The sequence below is a fragment of the Schistocerca nitens genome, chromosome 5, assembly GCF_023898315.1.
Source record: "Schistocerca nitens isolate TAMUIC-IGC-003100 chromosome 5, iqSchNite1.1, whole genome shotgun sequence".
NCBI classification, from domain to species: Eukaryota; Metazoa; Arthropoda; class Insecta; order Orthoptera; family Acrididae; genus Schistocerca; species Schistocerca nitens.
This window is the reverse complement of record NC_064618.1, coordinates 29,242,434-29,255,234: the sequence shown is the minus strand read 5'-3', so window position 1 is coordinate 29,255,234 and position 12,801 is coordinate 29,242,434. Positions and strand designations below refer to the sequence as shown.

At 42.7% G+C, this 12,801-nt stretch overlaps 1 protein-coding gene across 2 annotated transcripts in view; it reads left to right on the top strand.

Annotated features, from left to right (window-relative positions):
* Window positions 1-12,801, top strand: part of LOC126260080 (protein nessun dorma-like) — a 233,955-nt gene that overhangs the window by 206,184 nt on the left and 14,970 nt on the right. For both annotated transcript variants that reach the window (XM_049957287.1, XM_049957286.1), the window contains 2 exons: window positions 2,299-2,420; window positions 2,510-2,850. In XM_049957287.1, the coding sequence (XP_049813244.1) occupies window positions 2,299-2,420; window positions 2,510-2,850 (463 nt within the window). The remainder of the gene's footprint in view (window positions 1-2,298; window positions 2,421-2,509; window positions 2,851-12,801) is intronic.

The following is a 12,801-nucleotide window of genomic DNA, read 5'->3' as shown; positions in this document are numbered from 1 at the left end:
TGCTTGTAAATTCCTGTTTAGTGTCTTGTAATTCCTTCCGTAATTTCTGTGACTCACTCCTATTATTAATAGTATGAGCCACAGAATTGGAGACAGTGCTGTTGGTATCTACTTTTCTGTGTACCTTTTTCTCCACTGTTTCTTGTAGGCACGTCTCCAAATTAGTTAAAGTATTTGGATAATTAGAAATTTCAATGAATTTTTTGTTTAGTTCTAATATTCCTACCCTGTCTTGAGTCTCTGAGACTTATATATAGTTTCATAATTGCTTGAACGTGATTGCCCTAATTTCATCATCTTATCATTTACAACTTTAAACTGTATTTTCGCTTTTTGTCTAACCATATCAAAATGGATCAACTATTTCAGGTTTGAACTCCATAGGTAAATTAGCTAATGTTTTCTCTAATTCTATTTTTGTGGCTAAATCATCTAATTTTTTTTTTGTTATGTTTAGATAATTCATGTAGTTTATCTGCTTTACTTTTGCTGTTCATCTATTTCCTCAATTTTTTTTAGGCGTCTCCTCTAGTTTATCTAATGATTTAAGTCTATCTAGACTTTCCGCTAAAACCATACTGTTCGTACTTCTGGTTCTGATAGGCATGTTATTTACATTACCGTACAACTTAAGGTGTTTATCACACAAAAAATGTTGTTTATCAACATATCTACATCACCCAATGTTAATCAACATCATTCACAGTCAGTTATAGCAGATTAAATAACTAAACACAAATTCTGGAGGCAGTACACTGTACAACTAGGATAATTTGCCGCACCAGCTGCTGAAGTCAGCTGCACTGCCACTGCCAAGTGCTGGAATGTTGCCATCTGAAGCTCTCACAGCCCTAATCGCCGTCAAAACTGCTCACTGAAAATCTTCTCTGTAGTCTGCTTATCTTCTTGTGATTTATGTGCTGAGAACATACTCCAACATGTGAACACGTTAATAATGTTCGTTGTTGCCCTGGTTGCTTTGGCCAACTGGTATTTCTTTTGTGAAAGATTGTGACAATGTAAATTGTTTGGGTTTAATTAAAGTCACAATCCCTTTAGTTTGAAAAATCTTTCTGTGGTTTGTACCGTTACAGCATATATGCTTACGATACAGTTCTTGATGGCAGGTTTGCTTCTGTAACCCTTAACAATGATATATATCTCCCCATTTTCCATATAATTTTAGTTTTAATTTCTTGTTATAGCTCTTTCATTTTATTTCCTCTCGCCCACGTCCAGTCACAGTCACCACATGAGATGGTTTTTCTTGTTGTGGGTTGACTTCAAGCGATTGATATATTGTGATATGCCAAGTCTGTACTTGTTCCCATGAAATAACATTTACCTTCTTTTCTGAATTTTCCAGTCACCAACTTTGATTTGTCTTGACGTGGTCCAGCTATGCAACGCCACATATTTAATCATGGACTTCATTTTTGTTTGCTGTGGGACGAGGGCTATAAGAGAGATTCTACATTTAAATAACTCACTACGATATCACAAAACACTGTTTACATAATTCTTCCATATTCAAGTAAAGTATCAATTCACAACAACTGATAATTAACAAAGCTAATCAGACAGCATGTTCATACATGATGACTCACCAAAACTATAAGTTAGTACTTAATTCGAGATGGCATGGAGTCTATATAACAACGTTCATTTTTCTTTAGTACTTCGCCGTTGTTGTCAGGTCCCTTTCTTCTTTGGAGTCCACAGCAACCCCAAAGCATGAGTGCAAAGTTCTAATGGCCCCTCACTGGCCAGTCCAAATTTCACATCCATCATCACTTTCTGCACTGTGTCCACATTTTTCTTTCTCATATCCACACATAAATTCCAACAAACCAGGGCACAGCAGATGCTCTTTGAGGTACTATAATCAAAGTCATATTTTTAAATGCATGCCTGTCATTCGTTTAGTAAAAGGAAGTTACTGTGCTTTATAACATGTACCACTACAGTGTGAATGACTCACAAAGTAGTAGTAATAATGTAATTAATACTGTTTGGCTTGAAATAACCAGGGAAGCAAAGGGTGAGAAGGAAATTGGTGGAAATGAAAATGTTAAAGATAAAATTTGATCCAGCATAATGATAGTAACAATATAATAATTGATATGTGATAAAACAATGTACAATGGTAAATTAGATTAGTAGTGACAATTAAAAAAATAAATAAACTGTGTTATTGTAGGACTTAAAATTTGTATAATTTTGTGTTTGATTCTTATAATCAAATTTCCATTATTAATCTGTCATTGTGACATTTCACCCTAACCGCATATGTTTTAGGCCATTTCCTCTGTTACAAGAGGCGTTGGACAGTGCATCTGCTGGAGATACAGTCGTGGTCTGCCCTGGAGTGTATGGGATACGTGGAGTGAGATGCTTGGAGAATGGTGGTAAAATTACAGGTATTTGGTCACTTACTCACAGAAATATATCACCAAAATATGCTGTAGTGATCACCAAAACAGACTAAATTAGTAATTTAATTATTTAGGTTTTAGCACTCCAGAAGCGACAGTTGTCGCTGCTCACGATGCTGGTAATGTATTGATAGACTGTACAGGAAATGATTTAAGACTGGAAAACCTCAAAATAGATGGCCGCAAAACAGATGTTGCTATATTAGTGCGCTCCGGAAGACTGATGATTCGCAATTGTCACATTCTTGGGCGAGAGAATAGCAGTACGTCCAGAGGAATTGTGGTATTTGGCAAAGGGAAAGTTGAACTTGAAAACTGTGTCATTTCCTGTTTTGGAACAGCCTTGTATATTAACACGGAGGCTGAAGTATGTGTTAAATCATCCCGCATCTGTTCATGCCACATTGGAATACAGGTCAGTGACCTTTCTGTAATGCACTATGTATTGTTCCACAATAAAGGTTTTTATTTTGTATTAATGTATCAATGTAATGAACATCAAAAATTATTAACAAAATACCCTATTCAAACCATATCTTTCATTACAGTCATAAATGTGTTTAATTACACCTTTTTTATGATCATAGTTTCATTGTGTAAACATGAAAATTGACAGAATTCAAAAATAATTACATACCAGGGGAATCTCTCTTCTGTCATTATAAACAGCTGATTCATTAACAATTGTTTTTTTATTGTTATCAGTATTTGACTCTCAGATGTTTTAGTATAATGATATGAAAAATGTAGTTTATCTGTGTTGAGATGCTAATAAAGCCTCATCACCATTATTATGGGATTGTGTAAGCATTTGACTCAGTACCACACCAACACTTGTTAATGAAAGTACAGTTACATTGGAGTCTATACATTTCTAACTTACAGCCTGTTCCATCTTGACAGAAGCCATCTGTTTCTCGGTCACCTCATTTTAGTTTATGCTGAATGAGTTGATTAACCAACCTGTCTTCCATGGTTCTGTTGATATGTGTTTCCATTGTATACAACTCTGCTCTGTTTTTCATTTATACAGTATTAAGTCCTTCTCTCTTGACACTGTTTTTTATTTAATCTTTGAGCGTATATCTTTCAACTTTCCTTTGAAAATTTCATTTCAAGCAACTGAATTCTTCTTTAATCTTTAGTAATTTGCTTCCATATGTTAGAATAGGGGTACCCATTATTTGTAAAATTTTAACTTTGTATTGTTCCTCATCACTGGTTATTCTGTGCATTGCACCACATATCATCTGACTCTTATTTAATTTATTAGTGATGTCGTCTTCATACTCGTAGCCAACATAGAAGCTTAACTTCTGAAAATGTGACACCAGTTCCATTGATTGATCATCGTGTACTGTTTTAAAGCATACTGGAAATTTTCCTTCGAAGACCATTACTTTATTATTTTTACGGAAATTGTTAGACAATAGCTCTTTCATATTTCATTTAAAGGATGTGTTGAAAATTGAATGTCTTTTTCTGTCTTCTGAATAGTTATTTGCCAGCAGCAAATATTTATATGTGTGTGTGTCCTGTTAATCTTATATCATGTTTCATTTCCCATTTCCACTGTCTAACAGTGTTGTCTTAGTGTATGCTGGATATAGAAGGTGAAAGGCTACACCCTTGTTTCACTCTATTGTTGATCTTTATTGGAATAATAGTGCTGTGTCAAACAAAATTTGTGACTGGATTGGGCATTTCTTGGTAGGGCGGACACAGAATGGATGGAGAGTTATCGACAGATGTGGGAGTAATTTCAGGCGTTCCCCAGGAAAGTGCGTTGGGACCTTTGCTGTTCATATTGTATATTAATAACATTGCAGATAGTGTTCAATCTTCTTGCTGATGGTGCAGTTACCTATAGTGAAATACTGTCCAAAAAAATTTGGACACATGATTAGTCAGATCTGGGTCAGATTTCAAATTGTCATAGACAGCTCACTATAATAATTCATAAATGTATAATTTGCATTTCATAAAATAAATTAAAAAAACTACGACTAAAATGTAAGCAAGTCAAAATTAGAATCAATCTACTCATATAGATATATCAAAAAACAAAGGTGATGTGACTTACCAAACGAAAGCGCTGGCAGGTCGATAGACACACAAACAAACACAAACATACACACAAAATTCTAGCTTTCGCAACCAACGGTTGCTTCATCAGGAAAGAGGGGAGGAGAGGGAAAGACGAAAGGATGTGGGTTTTAAGGGAGAGGGTAAGGAGTCATTCCAATCCCGGGAGCGGAAAGACTTACCTTAGGGGGAAAAAAGGACGGGTATAACGCGCGCGCGCGCACACACACACACACACACACACACACACACACATATATATCCATCCACACATATACAGACACAAGCAGACATATTCAAAGACGAAGAGTTTGGGCAGAGATGTCAGTCTAGGCGGAAGTGCAGAGGCAAAGATGTTGTTGAATGACACGCCGGCCGCGGTGGTCTAGCGGTTCTGGCGCTGCAGTCCGGAACCGCGGGACTGCTACGGTCGCAGGTTCGAATCCTGCCTCGGGCATGGGTGTGTGTGATGTCCTTAGGTTAGTTAGGTTTAAGTAGTTCTAAGTTCTAGGGGACTTATGACCTAAGATGTTGAGTCCCATAGTGCTCAGAGCCATTTTTTGTTGAATGACAGGTGAGGTATGAGTGGCGGCAACTTGAAATTAGCGGAGATTGAGGCCTGGTGGCTAACGGGAAGAGAGGATATATTGAAGAGCAAGTTCCCATCTCCGGAGTTCGGATAGGTTGGTGTTAGTGGGAAGTATCCAGATAACCCAGACGGTGTAACACTGTGCCAAGATGTGCTGGCCGTGCACCAAGGCATGTTTAGCCACAGGGTGATCCTCATTACCAACAAACACTGTCTGCCTGTGTCCATTCATGCGAATGGACAGTTTGTTGCTGGTCATTCCCACATAGAATGCATCACAGTGTAGGCAGGTCAGTTGGTAAATCACGTGGGTGCTTTCACACGTGGCTCTGCCTTTGATCGTGTACACCTTCCGGGTTACAGGACTGGAGTAGGTGGTGGTGGGAGGGTGCATGGGACAGGTTTTTACACCGGGGGCGGTTAGAAGGGTAGGAGTCAGAGGGTAGGGAAGGTGGTTTGGGGATTTCATAGGGATGAACTAACAGGTTACGAAGGTTAGGTGGACGGCGGAAAGACACTCTTGGTGGCGTGGGGAGGATTTCATGAAGGATGGATCTCATTTCAGGGCAGGATTTGAGGAAGTCGTATCCCTGCTGGAGAGCCACATTCAGATTCTGGTCCAGTCCCGGAAAGTATCCTGTCACAAGTGGGGCACTTTTGTGGTTCTTCTGTGGAAGGTTCTGGGTTTGAGGGGATGAGGAAGTGGCTCTGGTTATTTGCTTCTGTACCAGGTCGGGAGGGTAGTCGCGGGATGCGAAAGCTGTTGTCAGGTTGTTGGTGTAATGGTTCAGGGATTCCGGACTGGAGCAGATTCGTTTGCCACGAAGACCTAGGCTGTAGGGAAGGGAGCGTTTGATGTGGAATGGGTGGCAGCAGTCATAATGGAGGTACTGTTGCTTGTTGGTGGGTTTGATGTGGACGGACGTGTGAAGCTGGCCATTGGACAGATGGAGGTCAACGTCAAGGAAAGTGGCATGGGGTTTGGAGTAGGACCAAGTGAATCTGCTGGAACCAAAGGAGTTGAGGTTGGAGAGGAAATTCTCGAGTTCTTCTTCACTGTGAGTCCAGATCATGAAGACGTCATCAATAAATCTGTACCAAACTTTGGGTTGGCAGGCCTGGGTAACCAAGAAGGCTTCCTCTAAGCGACCCATGAATAGGTTGGCATACGAGGGGGCCATCCTGGTACCCATGGCTGTTCCCTTTATTTATTGGTATGTCTGGCCTTCAAAAGTGGTGATCGGCGTGAAAGGAAGTGCTCCATCGCAGCGAGGCCCTGGACGTGCGGAATATTTGTGTATAAGGAAGTGGCTTCAATGGTTACAAGGATGCTTTCCGGGGGTAACAGATTGGGTAAGGATTCCAGGCATTCGAGAAAGTGGTTGGTGTCTTTGATAAAGGATGGGAGACTGCATGTAATGGGTTGAAGGTGTTGATCTACGTAGGCAGAGATACGTTCTATGGGGGCTTGGTAACCAGCTACAATGGGGCGGCCGGGATGATTGGGTTTGTGAATTTTAGGAAGAAGGTAGAAGGTAGGGGTGTGGGGTGTCGGTGGGGTCAGGAGGTTGGTGGAGTCAGGTGAAAGGTTTTGCAGGGGGCCTAAGGTTGTGAGAATTCCTTGAAGCTCCGCCTGGACATCGGGAATGGGATTACCTTGGCAAACTTTGTATGTGGTGTTGTCTGAAAGCTGAGGCAGTCCCTCAGCCACATACTCCCGACAATCAAGTACCACGGTCGTGGAACCCTTGTCCACCGGAAGAATGACGATGGATCAGTCAGCCCTCAGATCACGGATAGCCTGGGCTTCAGCAGTGGTGATGTTGGGAGTAGGATTAAGGTTTTTTAAGAAGGATTGAGATGCAAGGCTGGAAGTCAGAAATTCCTGGAAGGTTTGGAGAGGGTGATTTTGAGGAAGAGGAGGTGGGTCCCGCTGTGACGGAGGACAGAACTGTTCCAGGCAGGGTTCAATTTGGATAGTGTCTTGGGGAGTTGGATCATTAGGAGTAGGATTAGGATCATCTTTCTTTGTGGCAAAGTGATATTTCCAGCAGAGAGTACGAGTGTAGGACAGTAAATCTTTGACGAGGGCTGTTTGGTTGAATCTGGGAGTGGGGCTGAAGGTGAGGCCTTTGGATAGGACAGAGGTTTCGGATTGGGAGAGAGGTTTGGAGGAAAGGTTAACTACTGAATTAGGGTGTTGAGGTTCCAGATTGTGTTGATTGGAATTTTGAGGTTTTGAAGGGAGTGGAGCTGGAAGTGGGAGATTGAGTAGATGGGAGAGACTGGGTTTGTGTGCAATGAGAGGAAGTTGAGGTTTGCTGGAAATGTTGTGAAGGGTGAGTGAGTTGCCTTTCCGGAGGTTGGAAACCAGGAGATTGGATAGTTTTTTGAGGTGGAGGGTGGCATGCTGTTCTAATTTGCGGTTGGCTTGTAGGAGGATGCTCTGAACAGCCGGTGTGGATGTGGGAGAGGAAAGATTGAGGACTTTTATTAAGGATAGGAGTTGACGGGTGTGTTCATTGGCTGAGTTGATGTGTAGGTGAAGGATTAGGTGGGTGAGGGCAATGGATTGTTCAGTTTGGAACTGGTATAGGGACTGATGGAAAGAAGGGTTGCAGCCAGAGATGGGAACTTTAAGTGTGAGGCCTTTGGGGGTAATGCCAAATGTCAGACAAGCCTGAGAAAATAGAATATGGGAGCGTAATCTGGCTAGGGTGAAGGCATGTTTGCGGAGGGAATGTAAATAAAACTTAATGGGGTCGTTGTGGGGGTGTTGTGAGGGTGACATGGTATTAGAAGGTGGAAAGTGTAACATGAGGCTGAAATGAGAATGAAAATAAAAATGAGCTGGAAAGTAAGTGGAGATCTGGTATGAAAAAAGGCGAAAAGGTGTTGGTTACAGCTGGGCTATGTTGGCCTTGGGTTAGTAGACAACGATGTGCACAAAGGTTAGGTGGTTGTGTTGCCGCCAAAACACGTTAAATGACGGAGAAATTAGGGAAAATTTCGAAAAAACTGTGTGTAAATGTATTAAACGTAGTAGTTTTGTGGTGGCAGATTATGAAAATGAGGCTAACAATTGTCTGACTACGAAATAATGACGTTAAAACCTGTGGGAAGCGGCTAAAAATTATCAGTGATGTGGGAAAAACTGAAATGGAAATAAAGCGAAGTTATTAGAACTAGCCGAAATCGTTGTTTAATAGGTGAAAGGAACTGTTTGTGAACTAGAAACGGTGGATTTTATAGCAGCGGTAGTGTTGAAAGTAGAAAAAAATTTTTTTGTTATGGTTTGGAAGTGGGTTATGTATTATTGAGTATATATAGGCAGGATAAAATTGTGTAGTAGATTACGGTAAAAAGGAGAAGCTGAATACAAAATGAAACTACTGGCAAAAACAGAAATTAATGATATGAATATAATAGAGGGAAACATTCCATGTGGGAAAAATATATCTAAAAACAAAGATGATGTGACTTACCAAACGAAAGCGCTGGCAGGTCGATAGACACACAAAAAAAAAAAAAAACATACACACAAAATTTCTCTGTCCTTTAAGGTGTTTTGGCGGCAACACAACCACCTGACCTTTGTGCACATCGTTGTCTACCAACCCAAGTCCAACATAGCCCGGCTGTAACCAACACCTTTTCGCCTTTTTTCACTCCAGATCTCCACTTACTTTCCAGCTCATTTTTATTTTCATTTTCATTTCAGCCTCATGTTACACTTTCCACCTTCTAATACCATGTCACCCTCACAACACCCTCACAACGACCCCATTAAGTTTTATTTACATTCCCTCCGCAAACATGCCTTCACCCTAGCCAGATTACGCTCCCATATTCTATTTTCTCAGGCTTGTCTGACATTTGGCATTACCCCCAAAGGCCTCACACTTAAAGTTCCCATCTCTGGCTGCAACCCTTCTTTCCATCAGTCCCTATACCAGTTCCAAACTGAACAATCCATTGCCCTCACCCACCTAATCCTTCACCTACACATCAACTCAGCCAATGAACACACCCGTCAACTCCTATCCTTAATAAAAGTCCTCAATCTTTCCTCTCCCACATCCACACCGGCTGTTCACAGCATCCTCCTACAAGCCAACCGCAAATTAGAACAGCATGCCACCCTCCACCTCAAAAAACTATCCAATCTCCTGGTTTCCCACCTCCGGAAAGGCAACTCACTCACCCTTCACAACATTTCCAGCAAACCTCAACCTCCTCTCATTGCACAGAAACCCAGTCTCTCTCATCTGCTCAATCTCCCACTTCCAGCTCCACTCCCTCCAAAACCTCAAAATTCCAATCAACACAATCTGGAACCACAACACCCTAATTCAGTAGTTAACCTTTCCTCCAAACCTCTCTCCCAATCCGAAACCTCTGTCCTATCCAAAGGCCTCACCTTCAGCCCCACTCCCAGATTCAACCAAACAGCCCTCGTCAAAGATTTACTGTCCTACACTCGTACTCTCTGCTGGAAATATCACTTTGCCACAAAGAAAGATGATCCTAATCCTACTCCTAATGATCCAACTCCCCAAGACACTATCCAAATTGAACCCTGCCTGGAACAGTTCCGTCCTCCGTCACAGCGGGACCCACCTCCTCTTCCTCAAAATCACCCTCTCCAAACCTTCCAGGAATTTCTGACTTCCAACCTTGCATCACAATCCTTCTTAAAAAACCTTAATCCTACTCCCAACATCACCACTGCTGAAGCCCAGGCTATCCGTGATCTGAGGGCTGACCGATCCATCGCCATTCTTCCGGCGGCCAAGGGTTCCACGACCGTGGTACTTGATCGTCGGGAGTATGTGGCTGAGGGACTGTGTCAGCTTTCGGACAACACCACATACAAAGTTTGCCAAGGTAATCCCATTCCCGATGCCCAGGCGGAGCTTCAAGGAATCCTCACAACCTTAGGCCCCCTGCAAAACCTTTCACCTGACTCCACCAACCTCCTGACCCCACCGACACCCCACACCCCTACCTTCTACCTTCTTCCTAAAATTCACAAACCCAATCATCCCGGCCGCCCCACTGTAGCTAGTTACCAAGCCCCCACAGAACGTATCTCTGCCTACGTAGATCAACACCTTCAACCCATTACATGCAGTCTCCCATCCTTCATCAAAGACACCAACCACTTTCTCGAACGCCTGGAATCCTTACCCAATCTGTTACCCCGGAAAGTATCCTTGTAACCATTGATGCCACTTCCTTATACACAAATATTCCGCACGTCCAGGACCTCGCTGTGATGGAGCACTTCCTTTCATGCCGATCATCTGCCACCCTACCTAAAACCTCTTTCCTCATTACCTTAACCAGCTTCATCCTGACCCACAACTTCTTCACTTTTGAAGGCCAGACATACCAATAATTAAAGGGAACAGCCATGGGTACCAGGATGGCCCCCTCATATGCCAACCTATTCATGGGTCGCTTAGAGGAAGCCTTCTTGGTTACCCAGGCCTGCCAACCCAAAGTTTGGTACAGATTTATTGATGACGTCTTCATGATCTGGACTCACAGTGAAGAAGTACTCGAGAATTTCCTCTCCAACCTCAACTCCTTTGGTTCCATCAGATTCACTTGGTCCTACTCCAAACCCCATGCCACTTTCCTTGACGTTGACCTCCATCTGTCCAATGGTCAGCTTCACACGTCCGTCCACATCAAACCCACCAACAAGCAACAGTACCTCCATTATGACAGCTGCTACCCATTCCACATCAAACGGTCCCTTCCCTACAGCCTAGGTCTTCGTGGCAAACGAATCTGCTCCAGTCCGGAATCCCTGAACCATTACACCAACAACCTGACAACAGCTTTCGCATCCCGCGACTACCCTCCCGACCTGGTACAGAAGCAAATAACCAGAGCCACTTCCTCGTCCCCTCAAACCCAGAACCTCCCACAGAAGAACCACAAAAGTGCCCCACTTGTGACAGGATACTTTCCGGGACTGGACCAGAATCTGAATGTGGCTCTCCAGCAGGGATACGACTTCCTCAAATCCTGCCCTGAAATGAGATCCATCCTTCATGAAATCCTCTCCACGCCACCAAGAGCGTCTTTCCGCCGTCCACCTAACCTTCGTAACCTGTTAGTTCATCCCTATGAAATCCCCAAACCACCTTCCCTACCCTCTGGCTCCTACCCTTGTAACCGCCCCTGGTGTAAAACCTGTCCCATGCACCCTCCCACCACCACCTACTCCAGTCCTGTAACCCGGAAGGTGTACACGATCAAAGGCAGAGCCACGTGTGAAAGCACCCACGTGATTTACCAACTGACCTGCCTACACTGTGACGCATTCTAAGTGGGAATGACCAGCAACAAACTGTCCATTCGCATGAATGGACACAGGCAGACAGTGTTTGTTGGTAATGAGGATCACCCTGTGGCTAAACGTGGCTTGGTGCACGGCCAGCACATCTTGGCACAGTGTTACACCGTCTGGGTTATCTGGATACTTCCCAGTAACACCAACCTATCCGAACTCCGGAGATGGGAACTTGCTCTTCAATATATCCTCTCTTCACGTTAGCCACCAGGCCTCAATCTCCGCTAATTTCAAGTTGCCGCCACTCATACCTCACCTGTCATTCAACAACATCTTTGCCTCTGCACTTCCGCCTCGACTGACATCTCTGCCCAAACTCTTTGTCTTTGAATATGTCTGCTTGTGTCTGTATATGTGTGGATGGATATGTGTGTGTGTGTGTGTGTGTGTGTGTGTGTGTGTGTGTGTGTGTGTGTGTGTGTGTGTGTGCGCGCGCGAGTGTATAGCCGTCCTTTTTTCCCCCTAAGGTTTGTGTTTCCGCTCCCGGGTTTGGAATGACTCCTTACCCTCTCCCTTAAAACCCACATCCTTTCGTCTTTCCCTCTCCTCCCCTCTTTCCTGACGAAGCAACCGTTGGTTGCGAAAGCTAGAATTTTGTGTGTATGTTTGTGTTTGTTTGTGTGTCTATCGACCTGCCAGCGCTTTCGTTTGGTAAGTCACATCATCTTTGTTTTTAGATATATTTTTCCCAAGTGGAATGTTCCTCTCTATTATACTCATATAGATACCTGGATGTTACAATTAATGGGGTCATTAAATGAAATTATCACATAGAAAAGCAATTTGCAGACTTCAGCTCAATCAGTCGGATACTGGGAAAATGTGAGGAACTTACAAGACACACTTTCGACACTCCCAGGTTATTTCTTAAGTGTGTGGTACCCATATCAACTATCGGGGTCTGTTGACTGCATACAAAGATGTATAGCATATATAATCACAAGCTTCTTTGGCTTTAAATACTGCTGTGTCCAGGAATTTCCATTATTGTTTTATGTAAGGATGTAAGGATAAATTGTCTTAATCTGAATTAACATAGAATTGTTTCTTCACTGTTGTTGTTAAAGTGGCTATTGGAGTATATGGGGGAGGGGACAATGGTTTAATCTCAGCAAACAAACATTCATCAACACAACCACCAAAGTAAAATTCATGGGTGAAGGATCAGAATCATTTCTGGTCAAAACTGGTGTTTGGCAATGTTATGGTGTGTCTTCTACCCTCTTTATGCTCATTTTGGATAAAGTCATCTGGGAGTGGGAAAAAGAACTTAAAACCAAAACTACTTAAAGAACATATGAATTGGAGACCTAAGAATGACATCC